Raw genomic sequence first — 20011 nt, 5'->3', positions numbered from 1 at the left:
AATTCGTGTTGACCTTAAAAGTTAAGTGTATATAATAACAAAACTTGCTTGTACTTGTTGGAAGTACCATCAATTGTGCTACCAATCAGTTTTGAAGAAAAAAAAAAGACTATTTCGTCCTTAAACCTTTTCCTCATTGAATAAATGTAGAAAAGAGTCTCACATTCAAGTTGTATGCATTTGGGCAGATTTCTAAATTAATTCCAGGAACTAAACAGAACTTTTCTTCTCTTGTGTTTTGAACATTGCTTATAAAATTTAGCAACTAGTAAATGTTCACATTGCTCTTAATAAAGATCTGAATATATTCACTTTAATGTAGTACAAACTTGGCTTCTCTGGCTTTTTCATTCCCCCTGCAGGAAGTCATGAATGCCCTGAAGCAGACCTGGCATGTGTCCTGCTTTGTCTGCGCTGCCTGCCACCAGCCAATCAGAGGCAACACATTTCACATGGAGGACGGACAGCCGTACTGTGAAAGAGGTACAGAAAACGCCTCCTAATGCGAAACCAGGAAAATCCTTATGTATTTCAAACAGACTAATATTGTGTTAATGCAATAATCAAACAGACTACTACACCATGTTTGGGACCAACTGCCACGGCTGCGACTTCCCCATCGAGGCCGGAGACAAGTTCCTGGAGGCGCTGGGTTTCACCTGGCATGACACCTGTTTTGTGTGTGTGGTAAGTCAGGGAAGACTCCTTTCAGCCAGTGACAAACTGGTAATTCTTAGTTTTTCTGTGTAAATATCACATCTGTGTAAATGTTTGATTGTCCTTGCAGGTTTGCTCCACCAGCCTGGAAGGCCAACCTTTCTTCTCCAAGAAGGACAAGCCTTTGTGCAAGAAACATGCTCACTCTGTCAACATCTGATCTTGTCCCATGGCTGCAGAATTTTACGAGATGCAGTTTTGGATTTTATGAGATTTTGGATTAATACCTGAACAAGAAACAATCTGGTCTACCAGTTTGTGGATTTTGGCAACATAACAGTTGGTGAAACAAATCACTAAGTTTAGTTTTAAATCCTTTCTAGTATATTTTTTTGGTTTGCTGTTCTTATTGCTTAAAACTCTTTAGCTAAATATTCCAACTTCATTTCAGTTCACTGTTAGCATTTGGGCGAGAGAGAGAGCTAGTTGTGGTCCATTTGTTTTACCTAGAACTCATGCAGTGACCTACTGAGCCCACTAGGGTGTCATTAAAATACACTTTTGTATGAAAGCTACATCTGGTAAAAGTACAGCTATTGCAAGATTTGACAGTGAAAGCTATTTAATGTTGAGTGAAAAACGTATTTATGTGCAAGTCGATGTGTTCTACAGATTTAGCAGGAAGTGTCATGGTTGCAACATGGTATATATGTATTTCTTAAAGTTATTAATTACCACTAGACAGTTTTTAGTATCATGCATATTGAATTCAGGAGTATTTTTTTAAGTCTTCATCAGCAGATCTCTTGGATGATTGTAATGTTTTGTGTTCAAATAACTTGTTTTCAGCTAGTGCCTTTCATTAAAATGCATGGTAACACTTTATTTGAAGGGGTGTGCATAAGACTGACATGACACTGTCTGTGTCATGTCAGTCTTATGCACACCCCGTCAAATAAAGTGTTACCAAATGCATTTTTCCAAATGTAATTTTATCAATAATTGTGCCATTTCAACCAGGAATTTGATTTAGGGGATGGATTTTGCTTCATTAAAATAAAGTATTTTGTAACGGGTACCTCAGATGGTGGACTCGTTATTTAACATCTAATGTTTTTTCAGCACTTTTTGTAACTTAACCGATTCAAAATGGTGAGGAGGAAATGCCTTGTTAGTGACGCTGCATGGCAGAAATGTCAGAAACGTGATTTTCACAGAGTTCTGAAAAGATTTTAAAGACTTACACCCTACAAATCATCTTTGGGGCTAGATCCCCCTTTGCTAACCCACAGAGAAATTTAGTTTTTCAGAACTGGTTGGGGGGAGTAGTAGGAAACAAAGCTTCACAGGTAGAAAGTTGTCATTATTTAGAAGAAATTTCTTGATTTCTCATGCTAAAATGGTTCCATGGGGAGAATATTTCATGCATACTGTAAATAATTTTTTTCAACTTTGATTTTAAATTTAATGCACCATTTAACTAATTTAAATAGCGAATTCAATTTAAATAAATTCAAATTGATCCTAGTTATCAAGCAGTACAGTAAGCTGAGCTATTTTTTCAAAGTACCTTAAAAGTTTGTATTTAAGAAAACACAGCAGATTGCATTGAGTCATTGTCTTGCAGCATTAGCTTCTATGTAGCCACAGCAGAAAATCACTACTTGTTGTGTCATTTACTTTACAGCAATCCCTCATGTAGAGGATGCATGTAGCAATAGAAAGAGACAAATTACCTATTGGCAGGAAAAACTGGCTCAGCAAGCAGCCATTTGCCATGACCAATTGAGCAGTCTTTGAGAAGACAGAGCAGACGGAAAAACAAAACAGATGAACTGATGTAGGATTATTTATGATGTTCAACGAACGGTTAGTATCAGAAGAGGGAAAACGATTAGTCCCCCTCCAGAAATGTACCTTTGCCAAACGGAACAAAATAACAGAATAATATTTACCTAAAACGCCACTAATATTTACCTAAAATATAATGAAGAACCTAATGAATATGTGCACATGCCCCAGGCTACAGCACAGTAAAGCTCTGCAGTTATGATGGAAATTAAATGCTTGAAATACTAACATGTTTTTTAAATGAGAAGGGCTATTTTAAAGTATAATATATTATTTTAAATAAAATCATGTGTAACTGTCAAGCAAAACGCATTGACATTCAGTCATTATTAATGTATTCTTGACAAGCCAACTCTAAAGGCAGTGGTGTAAATTAAAAGTGGAAATATGTTAATTTTGTCTTATTTTATTCAACTGCATGGATGATTTAAAAATAGAGCATATAGTGATTAAGTCTTGATGGTATGGTTTCTCTTTTATCGTACTACAAAAATATACAACAATCAAATTCCAGTGAAAATATGAAATCAGTAAATTTGAATATAATTTAAAAGTTGATTTGAGTGGTTAATAAGAAAATATATATTAGTATCACAAAACATATTTTTTGACCACAAACAACCAGTAAATGTACGTCGTTAGAATCAAGGCAGGTTGGTGTGTGAAGAAAAGAATTACTATAACATCTTTTTTTATTATTTTTTAAACGCACCAGTAGCTATATATATAAAAAAAGGGAGATTGGTAATCCTGGTAGGTAAACTTGAAAGGGGGCCCCAGATTGAAAGCTGGTTAGGCCCTCAGACAACTTTGTATCGTCTCTGTTAAACAACTTAAAATGTTTGCTAGCATTATGGACATGCGGTGCTTTGCTTTAATATTTTCGCTATCCTGTTTTAAAAACCCGCCGCTTCAAGAGGTGCAGCTGAATCACAGAGCCCCGCTCACGTGAGCTGAGTTTGCGAGCGCGCACTACTCCAAGACGTGTGCGCGTGCGGGCAGAGGGTAAAGACACGAGATTCTAACCCGTGCTATCCCACACTTGGAAAACTGTGTCGCGAGAAAGGAAAGCACGCGCAAATGAAAGGAAACCGAGGAGGATTTATAGACGAAGAGAAGCTGGGTCTGACTGAGCGGAACTTTAAGCAAAGGGGAGAAGGTAAGGAGCGCGGCTCTCTTTGTAGCTTTCTCTGGTGAAAATAGAAAGCTGGCTGGAGTTTGGTTTCGGTGCTGCTCATTAGGATTCAGCTGAGGAGCTGGCAGCAGCTGATCAGTGGGATTCCGCACGCTGTTATCAATCTGCGAGGAAGAAGAGGATGCTTATCACTCTGGTGTTCTGATCTATGCCAAATTAGAGCGTTGGAGTCATAATTAAGATAACTTAAACTTGCTATTAATTGGATCTTTCAACGTGTTCATGTTAAATCTTGTGTCGATGACTAGAAACGCTGCATAAGGTCCTTTTTAAATGTATTTAACTTAAACTTTGTCCATTTAACTATACCTGCAGATGAGTTAATTTGATCTAAAGCTGGCTTATTGCCTCTGAGATACGAATTTGACTGTGCTCTCTTGTCACTTTTGCTTAATTTCACCAAGTCAGTGAAAAACAATTTGTCAAAATGCAGGACATAAAATCTGTTTTCTGCAAGCCAGCAAACCAAACTCGATGCATGGTGTTTAACATCAGCTTCTCTGATCCCAGAAGAGGCAACATGTAACCTGCTTCCACCTCCAATGTGTGAGGTGTTGACTGAATCCATCAGCAGCAGTCAAACCCCAAAGCTTGGGGAAGCTTGTTGAATCGCAGCTTAGTATTTTGGAAACAATATTAATAAAACACTGAGAAAGTGAGCACACCTCCGCCCAGCTCTTGGCTCGGTGCTTGTAATGCTTGGGGTAACACCCATGCTTTTGGCTTACACTATTAGGATGGCACGTCAAGCGAGGGTGCCTGGCAAGGAAACTCTTTGTGGTCTACCGCAGACTCCTAACCTCAAATGCTTCAGTGTGCTTGGCTCTCCAGCACTGAACAGGTCCACTTGTAGGCATGGTCCTCAGTTGCTTTCCCTAAAAACTACCGGAAGCTGAAACATAACGGTTCTGCGTCTCGTGTTGAATAAGTTGTTCACAGTTGGTCGCATTACAACTGCAAGCTTCATTATGTTTTTTTATTTTGATTTTACGTAATAGACACTAAGTAGTTAAGTCTAATGATAGTTTGAATTTTTTTTAATAGATATTGTGTAACATATGCCTTCGTATTTAGCCTCCTTTACTCCAGTACTACTCAATATATTCCGGTTCAACTGCAACATGACAGAAAACTTACATTACATATCACTCTGGACACCATCCTGATGGTGAAACATGTTGGTGGCAGCATCATAGAGGGTGATCCTGGGAAAAAGCTGCTATTAGAGCCTTGAAAACCCTTGAGGCTGGGAATGAAATTCACCTTCCAGCAGGACGAGCCATGAACATTATACAACTAGCACTACAGCCAAACTGATCAAATTATTCTGGGGTGATAAACTGGCCTAGTTAAAGTCCAGATTTGCCTCTACTTGAGAATCTGTGTCCAGATGTAAAAAGAAAAAAAAAAACTTAAAGAAAATTGTGTAAAAACTCTTTAAATCTGCAAAGCTGACCGAGACATACCACTCAAAACACTTGCAGTTGTAATTGCAGCTAAAAGTGACTCTTAGAAGTTTTTTCTCAAGAGCACAGAATATAAATGCATTGCACACTTCTCATTATTTGTAAATAAGACAAAAGTACTTGTGTTTATTCTTTGTAACATTGTCTTGGTCTATCAAATGCAATACGAATAAAATACTTTGGAGTTTGTGACTCTAACCTAAAAAAAATGCGATAAAGTTCAAGACATTGTTGGTTTTCAGTTAAACTGCACCTGTAGAAAAGTACCTGCTCCTCTTTGGGCTATTCCTTAGGGCCTCTTACTCACATAAACACCCTCACAAAGACTCACTTCCTGATGTGCAGAAATGCTTAAAAACAACTACTCTTTATCTTGGAAGATAACCCGCCTGTGTCTGGGCTTGTCCACAGGGCTAAACTTAGCATGCTCTGACCTCTCACCCCGGTTTCCTCCCCTATAATTGCAGGAAGCACCTTCAGCCAATCCAGGCGGAGATGATTTGCTGCATATTAACAAACTGGAAAAAAGCAGTTTTTAAGGTCTTTACAAGGGTTGATCACATGTGTAAATGTGATGCTTTTTAACTAAGAAGAGGGTTAAAACTCCATGAGGATTCCCTAAAAAGTTAAGTTTGTAAAATCATTCTCATGTAATGCGATCATGGTGATAATGGACAGAAACATTAGTGTGGCGAGACACAGACGGACAAGAGTTCAGTACCAGACATATTACTTAATGTCTTTTCCAGCTGGCAGAACATTATAGCCTTTCATATACTGTACTTCCTTTGGTTTATCCTCTTCCATCAGCACACCCTGATAGATCATTTCATACTGAGGTATACTGAGAGTTCAGCACCTTAAAGGGCCTCTTGCCATGTGTCTGCCACTTTGCATTCGGTCCTAATATCATTCATTGAGAAGCAGTGAGTAATTAGCCGAAATCGGCAGATTTTCAGCAAATGTTTTTCAAACCATAAGTGCTGTCAGAAAATAACAATAATGGCAGGGAAGCTGCTGTTTCCTTTTATTACTTGGATGTTTTTACTTGTTTTCTTTTAAGGAAAATTGAAATAGGTGAAAGTTGACTATCACACAGATTGGGGAAAAATCGGTTTAGAAATCGGCAGCACAAACTGATCTGTGTTGCTCTTGTCAGTAAATTGTATTCTGTGTGGCAGTGATGCGTTTTTAAGGACAATCATACAAAGAAATGGACATGATGTTATCCCCAGTCTGATCCTATTCAAGAAGAAGATTAATTTCAAGAACATAATGCTAAATAGTTTTTTTTGTGTTTTTTTTTGTTGTAACAACCAAAATCCCATCAGCAAAGGCAGTGAAATACAGCTGATCTTGTTCCACTTACATTTAATCGTCTTACTTCTGTGCCTCTCTAATTCAACAAACACATGTAAGGAGAGAGACCCCACTCGCTGTTTCATCTGCCGATGAGAGACAAGTGCGGGCAGCGGGAATTGCTTAAAGCTGTGAGCTGCTCGGCTCTTTGCCACTGGGGTCAGCGACCGTTTGAGAGAAAGCAGGCATCCTGTTATTAAAGAAAGAGAGGAGAGAAGGATACAGGATGAGTTTTCTGTACTTTGATGGAAGATCGAAGTACAGAAAAGGAAAAAAGGGTACATTGCATGATTGCCTTAATGTCCAAATGGAGGAAATAGACCTTAGTTTGAAATTTAGTCTCCATACTTCTCAGATATGGACAGTGGACACATAAGCCTCTTCCAAATCAATTTCTTCTTTCTTTCTTTTGGAGAAAACACCAAAAAAAACTTCAGATGCTGCTTTTTGGTGTGTTTTTTTCTTGCCTCACCCTCTGAGTGAAATCCATTTGCTTAAGTTCAACTGTGTAAAATGTATAAATACACAGATGCTTAGTGATGGCATGAACTGAAACGTATTGATAAAGGTTGTAATGTGCACTTTCACTTTATTCTGCACACCAATAATATTGTGAAGAATGTGAAACCCAAAGCTAAAAGCTGTATCGACCAGCCCAGACTGTGTTGATTCTCCATCACTGGAGGTAGTATAAGGAAGCGTGTGTGTTTTTGTGTTTATTCTGAGATTGTAATGCTGTAGTTGCATCAATTTGTCCCGTAAGTGGTGTACTAATTGACTTTGTGCCGAGTGCCTTGATAAGCTATGTAAAATAAACCACGACGACTTTAATAAAATCCTGTGCTCCCCTCTAGTGTTTCTGTCGAGACGGAGAGTCTGTCTGCTGACTGGAGCGCCGAAAATTAGCAAGATTCTGACAGAGTGGGGTACATTTTATAGAGACTCGGAAGATTTAGTTGCATCTGAGTAGCTCCAGAGATCTTCATTTTTGACAGGTTAACCATTTTATCTGACTAACAGAGTTCCTATGCATGCTTGAAGAGTCTGGTTATTGATTCCAAGTCCGGATAAGAATGGAAAAAGAAAATGGTTTCCAGACTTTTTTTCTCATTCCATTGTCTAAGGTTGTGTCCTTAGTTCTGCTCTTCTTTCTATCCTCCCTTGTGTAATTCCTCTTTTTCTCAATTATACCTAGCCTTCTTTCCTTCTTTCTTTCTTGAGTTTTCTTCCTTATATCTACAGCTTTCTGTCTTTCCTCACTTGTGTCCTACCTTTGTTCCTTCCTCCTGCCTTTCTCTTCTCGTTTCTCTTCTTGTTGTATTTCCTCCTTTTTCATACTTTGACCTTTCTTCCTTCCTTTCTCATGTTCTTTGTCCCTCCATCATTTTCTTCTTCTTTCATTTCCTTTCTTATTTGTCATCATTTTCCCTCCTTGCATTTCTTTCATTTGGATCTTTGACCCTGCTAAACTTGTTTCTATCCTTTCTTCTTTCTTTTCACTGTCACTTCCTTCCTGCTTTCTCTTTTCACATTTCATAAGTAACTTGACCTAACAATTAACACGACTTTTAAAATTAAAAAAAGCATAAAAAAGTGTTATGACACGTATATGCTAAATCTTAAATTGAGGTCACTCTTCTACTTTAGCCTGTCAGAAAATAGTTCCACAATAAAAACGGAGCCATGAGCACCTCATAATGGATCACTTTGTTCTTTCACTTCATACAAGTCAATACTTCTAAATCAAGGAGCCCTGTGGGATTCCAGAGGTGGACATGGAGTACCCGATTACCGCCCATCTCCACCCTTTATTTCAACATGTACCTGCCGCACTCGCTTGTTTAATTAGAATTCCTTCTCCATTAAGCAATGAGCTTGCTGCTACAGGAACCTCCATAAACGTATAAATATGCTGACTCGGATCTGAGAAGAATGGGTTTTTTTTTTTACCCGGTGCCCTCTCAGGGATCCGAACAAACGCAGAGCTTGAACTAACAGAACTCCTGTACTTTTGACGGAAAACGATGCTTGTGAGAGGCTCACGTGGACTCCTTCTGCGACAGCAACCTGCTGGCCGCAGAGCAAAGAGAGATGAAGCCAAGCATCAGTTTCTGTTGGAGAGTAACTCATACCCAGCAGGAATGTTAAGAATCTGTGTGCTAAAAGTTTGCACTGTATCGCCATCTGCGCTCCTGGAAAATAAAAGGCAGCTGGGAAGTGTGTCTGTCCAAGTGAAAACGGAGATAAATGGAGAAATGCATTATTCCATCAAGTGTGGGTGAATCTGTATTGCATTTGCGTGCTTTTTCTCCCCGATGCACACAAGGTTCAGGCAGAATGGCAGCTCATAATTATGTTCTTTACTTAAAAAAAAAAAAAAAGAAAAAAAAGAGACTGGTCTGGAAGACCACCTGGAATTACAGAACAAATCAGCTGGTTTGGAAAAAAGGGAAAGTCCAGGATTCAACACTTTCCAATAATCTGGCCAAGTTAGCATTCTTTAATTCTGTCTGTTAAGTTTAACAATACTTCCTTATACTGAATTTTACAAATTCTCTATTTGGGTATGAACAAGAGGTTCTTTGTTTCACTTTAATCAAAAATATATAGCAAACTCTATTTAACAGTTTATTTTTTTCACATAGAAAAAACCTTTTAAAAAGTTTGTTCTGTAGTTTTCAGCGTGTCGGTTCTACTGTAAATCATTAGTGGGCTGTGTCTGATCCCACAGGGGAACCTCACACTCGTCCAGTAAATAGCAAGTGACAACGAGTGCCACTCAGACCATGAGAAAAGAGAGGGAAACAGATGAAATCAATTTCTGTCCTCTTTTTTTTAATCCCTGCTTCTCAGCTCCACGATGACAGACCATAAAATGACTTTCACATGTTTCTTTCTTTTTCTTTATAGGTACAACACGGGGCGTTTAGAGCCGTTGCTGTGACATATCCAGCTAATGTTGATGCTTTGCATTTTACACCCTGCAGACAAAAGGAAGTGATTGAGAGAGAATACAGTGAGTATCTCTTCTTGATCGCTATTACAGTGCCTTGTAAAAAAAAAAAAAAAAAAAAAAGTTCTTCTGTGTATTTTAAACTGACTAGCTGGGCTAGAAAATAAATAATCAGAGAAGCACCTAAGACACTAACGCTAACTTTGGAAAAACTGCAGAGATTCCTAGCTCAGGTGGGCGTATCAGAACAACTTAGTTTTAATCTCCAGTTTTCTGACCTTTTATTGAAGACTGGTAAGATGAAAACTGTGTTGGAAAGTGGACTACTATAGGTCCAGTTTAAAGTTTGTCGCAAGTCATGTAGGGGACGCAGAAAACACATGGAAGTATGTGCTCTAGACAAATCAATTGGACCGTTTAAAACATTATATTTAACTTTTGGCCCACATTCAAACGCTGTGAGTAGCAGAAAACTAACAATGGGCAGCTAAAGACTTGAGACTGGGGTTAATGGCCCAGTCTAAGTCCAGACCAAAATCCAGTTAAGAATCTTTGACTTCAAAATTGATGTCTAGGGTTTTTCTTCCAGCCATTAAGCTAAATTGGTCAAATTTTCTGTGTCTATAAATGCAATGTTTTGCAGCCAAAGGTGATTCTACAAAAAGGTCTGAATACAATTTCCATAGAAATGTGAAAATACATTCATTGTTCTACACCTCTTTTTATTCATCTGTTACATGAAATTCCACTGAAATACTTTGAAGTTTGAGGTTATGATGTGAGAGAACGTATAAGGGGGTTTGAATACGTTCCTGAAAAAAGTGTGTGCAATGTGCGTGGACTATTTTAAACAATGTTATCTAAATTGTTTTTTCTTGCCAAGACTCAGTGAGATATTTCTGCGTATTTGCCAGCTCTACAGTTGCTCTGCGGTGCTTTCGAGAATAATTACTCCACTGTGCGTCTGAATAGCACACTGCTTTGTACAGTAACAAGCTGAACATGTTCTCTCTCTCGTTCATGCACGCCGCACACACACACACGCGCACACACACCCCCACACACACACACTCTCAACACACACTGCAGTTCCTGAACAGGCTCTTGCATCAGTTGGAGGATTAAGGAGCCGGCCAAAAACAGGTGGCAGGTGACAAACTAATGTCAACACTTCGACAAAAAAGAGGCTTCAACACAGAATTAACCCAGCCACCTGCAAACAAAAAGGTGAATCATGTTGTTGTTGAAGTCGCCAACCTCTGTATGCTGTGTATATCGATCATATCCTTTGACAATTGCTGCTACATGTTTTCCTGATTTACTAAACTTTCCAAACTGCGTCACAGAAGTAATTTCCCTTTGAGGTATTGCATGTAACTTTGAATCCTCTGATACGTCCAAACCTCGCACAGCTATACGACCCTCTGGCACGCAGCCTAATGTACGTCTGGGTAGCTCTTTAAAGGTGATTAGGGTTCCTTGTTTTTCTTTGTAAGTGGCACAGATTAGTGGTGACATCACTGAAAGGAAAGTTATACGCTTGCTTTAGTAAATTAGTTAGGGTTGGGTTGGGTCTAGTCTCTACAAACCATGTGGGGAAAAAACTCTGCCATTTGCTTTTGTTGGCTTGCAGGACTGTAGTGTTGCATTGCTTGGTACACAAACTTACTGATAGCTGGATTTTAACATCATAAACCATATTCTTTTTAACAGACATAATTAACTTGAGATCACTAACCCCATACAGACATGTTGAGGGCTCTCAGCGCTTCAAATGAACTTTAAAGGGAAAAATGAGTTGGCTAAACCAGTCGTTTGTCCTTCATCCTTAGTTACGGTTTTGTCCAGTCTAAGAAGTGAGCAGCTTCTCACTGTGTCTTTTCCACGCCTCCGCTGCGGCTCTGAGGATTCAGAGCAGAGGCTGGATCGGATTACAAGAAAGAAAGAGAGGAACTGCTTGCTAACCTGCTACACCCTGGATTGTTTTTGCAGGTGTTTGAGAGCAGTTACTGCTGTTAATTTATTCTGCTCAGTGACACATGTGGAGCGGGAGTCGCTCAGGAACGGCCAGTCCAAGCGCTTGTTTTCAAGCCAAAGATCACAGATGGACGTTTTAAAGATTAGAAGATGGCTTTTCAAGATAAAAAAAAAAAGGCTTGGGGAGGGGGAATTCTGGCGTTTGCTCATTTTTGTCATCTTCTGTGTTCCAGACCGTTACAGTTGTTGTGTGTGTTTAATATGTACAACACGATTTAAGTAGATTACTGTGTGTGTTGTTTTTAATTTTCCTGTAGATTTTTGTCATTTGGGGATTTTGTGGCCAGAATTTATACATAAAAGATTGAACTGACATTGAGAAGTGAGGTCACTTAAAGTTTTCTTTTCCTAGTGAAGCACAAATTCACATATTTGTAATGAGAAAAGGATCTAATCTATTAAAAATCCAATCAAATGATGAGTCTCCTGGAGAAGAGTGGAGATCTAGGTATAAGGCTATTTACAATTATTCGAGGAATTCTCTCTCTCTCCCTCCGTCCCTCCCTTTCTTTCTATAAGCTGAAAGCTGGGATAAGGTGTTCCTTTTATTAGGATGCACTAGAAATGCACTTCAACTTTAATTTTGATGTCAGACATTTTAAGCTATAAGGAGGTGGAGGAAGCGAAAAAGCAGCAGCATTTAGGGTTTATGATCTAATCACGATTCTTTATTTTTATTGTGTAATAAAAATAAAGTTATTGAGAAAACAATGTTGGACCTGAGTCTTTATGTGATCAGCTCAGAGTGCCCATTTTAAAAAAGCATGCAGACTGTTGGAGCATAAATAAATGTGTGGAAACCTCTTATTTTTGTAGTAAAGTTCAACAGATTGCTGGGATTACATGGCTCCAGCATTTTCATATGATTGCAATACACTAGTTAATAGCATGGTTCTTATCCCTGCTACTTTTCTGGCAGTGTCATACTTTCCTTGTTACCTGTAATGAGTTTTGGAAAACTTCCTGCAATAAGGTTGTGGAGAAATAAAAGAAAAAAAGGGCCCCCTCTCTCTCTTTTTCTTTTAATGCCTAAACAGATTCACTTCCCAACTTGACTCACACAATAAAAATAACCGTATTGCAAAATTTTTGTGTCTGCTCAAAGGTAACCACGTTTCACCAGAAATTCCTCAAGTTTGAGATTATATGAGACATTTGCTTTGCAGATGGTGCATATCTGACTCAAAAACCGTTCTGGGCAGAGATCATCAGTCTTTACTAGAGCGAGATACAGTTTTCTGCATCATTCTCTGCAAAATGAAGTTAGAAAAATAACATGATGTAGCTAAACAGATGAAACAAACAAACATCAATCGCACAATACAAATTACATTAATCTTTGAGGAAAAAGAAATAAACCATTGGAAACCTTTCACAGTTGAATCCCAAGTACATAACCTTTTATTTTGGTTATAATGTGGACCTCAGCTTTATTTTATATGGTTAGGTATTTGAGTCTTTGGAGCAGTGGGGCTATATTTCTGATGTTTAACCTGTTCTTCTTTGCACGCCTGTCCTGTGGCTGTGAACAACATATTAGCAGTTCTCTTCTGTTTTCCCTGAAGCTCAGCTCTAATAAATGCCTGTGCATATTTATTGCTGAGATCTTCCAGCGGCAATGACGGTGGAAAAATAAATGCCTTTGTCCGATGCCGATATTTTTTTAGATATATTTGTTAAACTGATGTAAAATGTGTTTTAAAAAAACACTGGCTATAGACACATAGGTAAGCACAATTCTTTTCCTTTTTTGCATAACGTGGTAAAGTTGCTGGGTGTTCCCTACCTTTTCAAACATGTTTATTTTGCTTTTTGAATGGTCTGGAAATTAAACTAGGCAGCCTTGGGTAGACTGTTCTGTACACTGGAGTGCAAAAATCTGAGAGAGAGAGGGGAGCAGGGAGGAAAACCTCAAATGGGAAAATGACTGGAACTCCCAGGGTTTTCAAAACAGAAAGCAGGATTTTATTACACATACCTGGACAACTGAGAGCATGGAAAAACCCTGCCCATGCTCTACTTGAACCCGGCTGTTGGGTTGGTCAGAGAAATCATAGGAATAATGTAAATCAAATAAAACAGATGACTCCCAGTACATGGAGCCAGCACGTGTCAATACCAAGCCATGTACATCGGTCACACGCAGAAGGACTTTAGTCATGAGGGAAATATAAACCTCTGTCTGTGTGGATTGACCAGTGGAGGTTGTTTCCCAGACCCGACTACAGCCTCTTGAGTCAGTTTAGATTGAGACTTATCCAAAGCACTCAAGTGAATGACGAATGAGGAAGCCTCAATCAAAGCCAGAGTAAGGCTAATGCTCTTTATTTGTCAATAAAGTCAGGCGGTTGTGCTTACTCCATCCTGCTCTTTCATTAGGTTTCTGTAAAGGTGTAGAGTGCAGCTCATGAATACCATCAATTTGACTGTCTTATTTGAATGTTTGCTTTGTGGCTTGACAGTCTGCTTTACTGCCTGCAGCTATCTTTCCAGCTAAGCAAAACAAGAGCAAAGGAGGTAGACAGTCCTGAGAGGCCAAGCTGGAATTTGGCCCCTAAAACTGAACCTTCCCCAGGGGTCAGCCAGAAGGATGAGAAGGGTGGGGGGGGGGATGTAGGGACAGAAGAAGGAGGTCAGGCGATCTTCCAGCAAAGAGAAAGCCCCCTGGGTTTCTACTGGGATATCTGACTTTGTCTGTGCAAACAATGTCTAGAAAGGCGCATGTTTGTTTTGGTGCTTTCATCAAGTTTATCATATGTGAAGCCCACCTAAAGTATGAGAATAACCGAGTAGACTAATTTCCAACATCAGAAAGCTGTTTATATTTGAACGATTTCCAACCTTTGGGAATACATCCCTCGAGGGAGCTTTACAGTTGAATTTAATGTCATTTTTAATTTTTTTACCCTTCATGTTGCCTTTTATTTTTGACAGACTGAATATTTTCAGTCCCTTTAGTGTTCCTGCAGTAGAAGCAAGCTGGGTTCAGGCCCAGATAACAACATGAGCCGTTTGCATGAACATTTTATCCCAGGAAAGATACAAAATAGCAGTTCTAAAAGGGTTGAGCAATGATTTCAAAACTCAAATTCAAAAATACTTTATTGATCCCAAAGAGAAATAAAATGTTGTTGTAACTCATATTAAAATTCTTATAGTTATTGTAGATGGTGTTGATTGTTGGCAGGAAAGGTCACCCGTAGTGGTCTGTATTACAGCAAATTTGAAGAAGCCTCTGACTGAAAAAACTCGGTCTCATGAAGAAGTTGGTCATGATTGTCCATCATTTTCTTGATTTTACGAAAAATCCTTCTTTCCATTATCATCTCCAGAGGTTCCACAGTCATTTCCAGAACAGAACCAGCATTTTTTATTAGGTTGTTGGGCCTTTTTAGGTTCCTGGCTCTGATGCTGCTGCCACCATAGATGATGGCAGAAGAGAAGATCTGCAGCATTTTACTGCAAAACCTGAAGAATCTAAGAAGTACAGTTTACTCTGTCCCTTATGCTTCACTGTTGCATCTCCAATCCAGTCTTGTCCAAGTACACAAGATATTTATATTCCTCTACCACCTCCATTTCGTCTCCCTTGATGAAAATTTGATTTGATCTTACCCTGTGTTAAATGCACTGGAGAAATCAAAGAACATGATCCTCAGTGCTGTCTGCTTTGTCCAGATGATGGTGTGTTTGTTGAAGCAGATGTATGATTCCGTCTTCAACTCCAACTCTACATGGCTTTATTACTGTGAGTCTCATAGGAATACCAATGTTTAGCTAAACATCAAGAAGCTAAAGCTATCCACAATTAGCTGAGCTACTGCAACACCTTAGTGGAAAGGCCTGGTTTAACTTTTGTCTCAAGCTAAGCTCACATCTTAACTTATTCTAACTTTATTGAACCTGTGAATATATTTCTTGGATCAAAGCATAAATTCATTCATAAAACAGAATAGCAACCTCATCCTGTCTTGAAATTATAAATTGGACTCCAAGGCCTTCGTTTCTGGATGTCTTGTTTAATTTGACGTGCTTCTGCTGTAACTAAAGCAGGCCGTATTTCTACTGTGTTTTGACTGTCTGTGCTATAAACCCTCTGTAAACCGTGTCCATCCTCATTCATATATCCAGTCACTTTTGAGTTGAATTGATATCTTACTGCATCCAATCAGTTATTCACCCCCTCTCTGTCTAGATTAGACACAGAATGACAGAACATCAATTTTCTGCCTTGCCTTTGTGCATGTATCCCAGCACATGTGCGCCCTTGTAATAGGCCTGCCTGACAAAGCAGATTAATGTCCTATTTCAGTATTGTAGGATTCTGTGCTAAGTGAATATGGCAAACTTTTACACGTGTACAGTGGTGTGAAAAAGTGGTTGTCCCTTTCATGATTTCCTATTTTTTTTCTGCGTATTTGTCATACTTAAGAATTCAGAACATTAAATTAAAAGTATGTTAGTCAAAGACAATACAAGAAACACAAAATGGAGTTTTTAAATGAAGGTGTTTATTAAGGAAGACAACAATCCAACACTTGATGTACACACTTCTATTAAAATTATAAGGTAAACGACACCGATCAAATGAAGTGCACTTTTCTTACAAAGAAGGTAGCACTTGAAGCTACAGGAAAAGGGGGGGAAAACTGATGAGTCTGCATAGGAGTGAATAACAAGAACAGACAGAATTTACCCTGTAGGCAATATCATAATCTCTTTCACTGCAGACAGCCAAGCTGAACAGAACCAGAGTTCCTCTGTGTACATGTGGAAATGTAGGAAATCAACTTACATTATGAGCAGCTACTGATGACAAGCTTTTGTTTTTCTTTTTAACTCACAGACCTACAAAGAAACAGAAGATATTTGAGGGTGAAAGTACTTTCATCGCACCGTATGTCTCAAGGCTCCCACATACTTAATCAGGAGCCGAACTGTTGATGCTCAGTCATGTGGTTGTGGACCGTTCTTTGTCACACACACCTTTCACACAATGACCGCCTTGGGGAGACTCTTGCCTCTTTAGTGTACGTCACGCCCCTCTCCACAGAGGTTCCCACCCCCACCTTGGATCCTGATGTCTTTTGGTTTTACGAAACGGTCACACAGAGAGCACCACACTTTTCTATAGGCAGCCTCCTTTTGGACAACCAAGTTGAAATTCAAAAACCGGATTGTGGAAGCAGACTATTTGAAGATAAATGTCAACATTGCTGTCCGAGCGCATTTATGAATAACACACATTAACAAACTGACCAATCACACCACTCTTTGACAGAACTCTGTTGAAATATTTCAGCCTGGGCCTGGTGTAGAGTCTTTCAGTGAACAAAATGATACAATTTTCATCACATATCCCTCTTGTTATGTTTGTTTCTGAGGCACAGCATTAATGTTCTTGGGTCAATTTGACCCTTGGAGTGTTTAATCATGCAATAGTGTCTGAAACTAAAAAAATCCTCCAAAACATTTTTGTAACTGATTATTAACTCCAATACTAACAATTTCAATCAATATTTGTGCCATTATATATATATTTTTCTCACAAATAAAGGATCTATTACATTTTGATTTTTTTGAGACAACTTGAGACACGTATTCTGTTCTGGGTCATATTGACCCGCTGATTAAAATCAAGACAAATGACTCATGCAGTGAGTATTTATGTTTCCTCCCACTTCTGCTGAGTGTCCACTCAGTGTGGGTGGAGTTTGCTCACAGGAACAGAAAGGTTCCCGTCAAAAGTTGCATGAACACCTGCTTTCTCGCCATCTTCATGCACTGAAGTAAAGAGAATAGTGAGAAAGTGGGCTTGTGTGTGTGTGTGTGTGTGTGTGTGTGTGTGCGTGCGTGCACATGTGCGTGTGGTGTGTGTGTTCGTGTGATGAAATATGTCTTAGAGGTGCAAGGAAACATATAGAATTGAACTTTTTGTTTTTTAATCTTTTTACCCTTCAACTTGAATGCTGGGTCAAATTGACCCAAACAGTATCTATGTAAAATGTAGAAGCAGAGGGGGTTGCAAATGTGTAAAATGAATACATTTTAAATTTATATTTAGAGTCTACCTAATAAGACAAATAGAAAAAGTTTCATGCAAAAAATACTTTCAAATATTAAAATAATAATAATAACATTATCAGGTTTTCCTTCACAAATTAATTTATTTCTGCAAGTTTATGTAGTTTTACCACCCTCCACATAACCACCTTTCTACAATGCTCACTTTACCTTTTTAGTGTAATAAAATATAACTGAATTGAACCAAACAGGCTAAATAAGTTTTAATTAGATTACAACATATTTCAGTCAAAATATTCTAGCTTACAGAGCAGCATGTCCTCTTTTAGCACCTTCGTTAATATCGTTTAAAACAACAGAACTTAAAAATTAGATTCACAATATTACATTTTCTTCAAGCCTGGTGAAAACTTTTTGCATGGCTTTCCTGAAGTACTGCACTTCATTTGGGAACCCCTTAATCCACCACAGCTGCTCAAATCCAAGTACAATTCAGCGCATTAACTGTGCAACCGTTGACATCGCGTTTGTACGTTTTCTCACTGGGTCCTGATGGTGTGTGCCCTCTGAAGCTGACATCATGGGTTTCAGGTTGCCCGCTGTGGCTTTGGTTCCCAGAGGGACTGAGGGCTGGAGTGTACACCAGAAGAACAGATACATGCTGAGAATCGACATTTATTCTGCTCTCTCTCTCTCTTTCCTACCCTCCTGCTCAGACACTCGCATGTGCAGCTGACTGAACTCTGTCCCTCCCCACACGAGGTTGTTATTAGCTTGGTTAGGATTTGCTGACAGATGAAGCAGATGTGTGTTCCCTTCTTGTAGATGGTCTGTTTGTTGTGTGTACAGTGTTTAAAAATTGTTGGAGTTAACTGAATAATGGCAGTAATTCTACTATTAGAATGGCTTTGTTTGGAGTACGTCTCATCAATTAGGAAATGTTATTTCGTCTGTCCATTTCCTGAGTGTATTTGTCTTACTGGGGATATGCATTGTGAAGGGTCTAGCAGCTATTTCATAAAGTCAGATTGCATGTAACTTTGATTGTTATGATTGAATTGTAATTTGGATTTTTGTTTGAAAAGTGCCACACTTGAAAGTTTTTTTTGTTTTTTTTTGTAAAAATATTAAGAATCCATTTATCGCCTAAACTTTAGAGGTTTATGAAATAAAAATTATTCATTATAGATTCCCTGTCACCCTATTTAAATTAAATATTAGTTTTTTTCTGTTCTTTTTTTATTAGGGTTTTTTTTTTCTGTCATAGTACAACAGCTTTAAGCACCCTTAAAAGCTTTGGCCATTAGATGGAATAGGAAATTTTAGGCACAATTGGAACAGTTTTCAGTTACAAGTAGATGTCGACGAGCTTTGCTGCTTTTGCAAGATTATATGCAAACATTCTTATGTCAGCCAAAGTGCTGAATAATCTATAAAATTCCTCTCGATCTTGGGCTGCCAGGGAGGAAGCAGTGCTCAGGTGTGCTGCCAAAGGCAGCTATCAGCACCTCATTCACAGAGTGTCAAAGCTCATTGAAGGATCTGCGAATGAGAATTTGGCTGAGTGAAGGTGAAGTCTTTGGTTGTAAAGTCTCAGACACCAGTGCTGTGCAAACTTTGTGAAAAGAAATGAAAGGAATTGAGCTGCAGTTCACAGCAGATCAACAATAAAAACAGACATGCAGCTTAGCACAAATATGTCGCTATAAAAGCAGGCTCTTATTGCACAGATCATGAATAAATTTTCTTCTCCTAAATAAAATGATTGCCCTTTTTCTTGCTTTTGTTTTAGTTGTACAACTTACAAAACCATTCATGGAAAAAAAAAAAATATATATATATATATAGGCTTTACTTAAAAAAAAAAAATTGGACATCATGAAAAAGTTCAATACTTTTCGTCATTTCATTCAGTAATGAAACTCATAATTGCACATGCAGTGAAACACGTCAGCAATTTATTTCTTATATTTCTGATGATTTAACTGCACTTAGGTTTTTTTTTTACCATTTTCTTTATACCATTTTTCTTTTAACAAGATGTAAATACAAATCTTTTGATAAATGCTTCTCTCTTTAGAGAAAAATTCTTGGTTGAATGAAAATAAAATCAAGTCTAAATCGCCAGGGAAATTTACAACTGTACACTTATGATGATGGGTCATTGATCACAAAACTAAATATGGGGCCAGAAACATGTAGCCTAGCAATGTCTGATGACAGATCAGTATTCCCTGTGTGTGCCTGTGTCTCAAAGGAAAGAAAGTTGCATTGAGAGCTAGATGGACAATAGCTGGAGTGTGGCTGAACTTGAGAGTCCAAACGTGTGCTTGCATTCCCACTTTGTTCCATCAAATCTCAGTTGTGGCAGATGCAGGATAGAGCCAGAGCAGCTGTTTTTCCCCCTGCTCTCCAGTTACAGCAGTGGGCACTGCCGCGCGCTCTGGGGCTGGGCAAAGGGGGCAAGTT

At 38.6% G+C, this 20011-nt stretch overlaps 2 protein-coding genes across 4 annotated transcripts in view; both read left to right on the top strand.

Annotated features, from left to right (window-relative positions):
• The window catches only part of pdlim5b (PDZ and LIM domain 5b), a 37996-nt gene extending 36261 nt beyond the window's left edge, over window positions 1–1735 (top strand). For all 3 annotated transcript variants that reach the window (XM_014969612.2, XM_014969620.2, XM_014969608.2), the window contains 3 exons: window positions 363–483; window positions 572–687; window positions 788–1735. In XM_014969612.2, the coding sequence (XP_014825098.2) occupies window positions 363–483; window positions 572–687; window positions 788–877 (327 nt within the window). In that variant the 3' untranslated portion in view covers window positions 878–1735. The remainder of the gene's footprint in view (window positions 1–362; window positions 484–571; window positions 688–787) is intronic.
• Window positions 1736–3244: 1509 nt separating this feature from the next.
• bmpr1bb (bone morphogenetic protein receptor type 1Bb) overlaps window positions 3245–20011 on the top strand; it is a 49989-nt gene continuing 33222 nt past the window's right edge. Inside the window, exons 1-2 of the mRNA XM_014969631.2 lie at window positions 3245–3667; window positions 9439–9544. The gene's annotated coding sequence lies outside the window, so the exon portion shown is untranslated. The remainder of the gene's footprint in view (window positions 3668–9438; window positions 9545–20011) is intronic.

Source organism: Poecilia mexicana, unplaced genomic scaffold (genome assembly GCF_051168715.1).
Source record: "Poecilia mexicana isolate PSO_F unplaced genomic scaffold, ASM5116871v1 scaffold_12, whole genome shotgun sequence".
NCBI lineage: Eukaryota > Metazoa > Chordata > Actinopteri > Cyprinodontiformes > Poeciliidae > Poecilia > Poecilia mexicana.
Note: the sequence above shows the minus strand (reverse complement) of the source record. Positions and strands in the feature narration are given on the sequence as shown.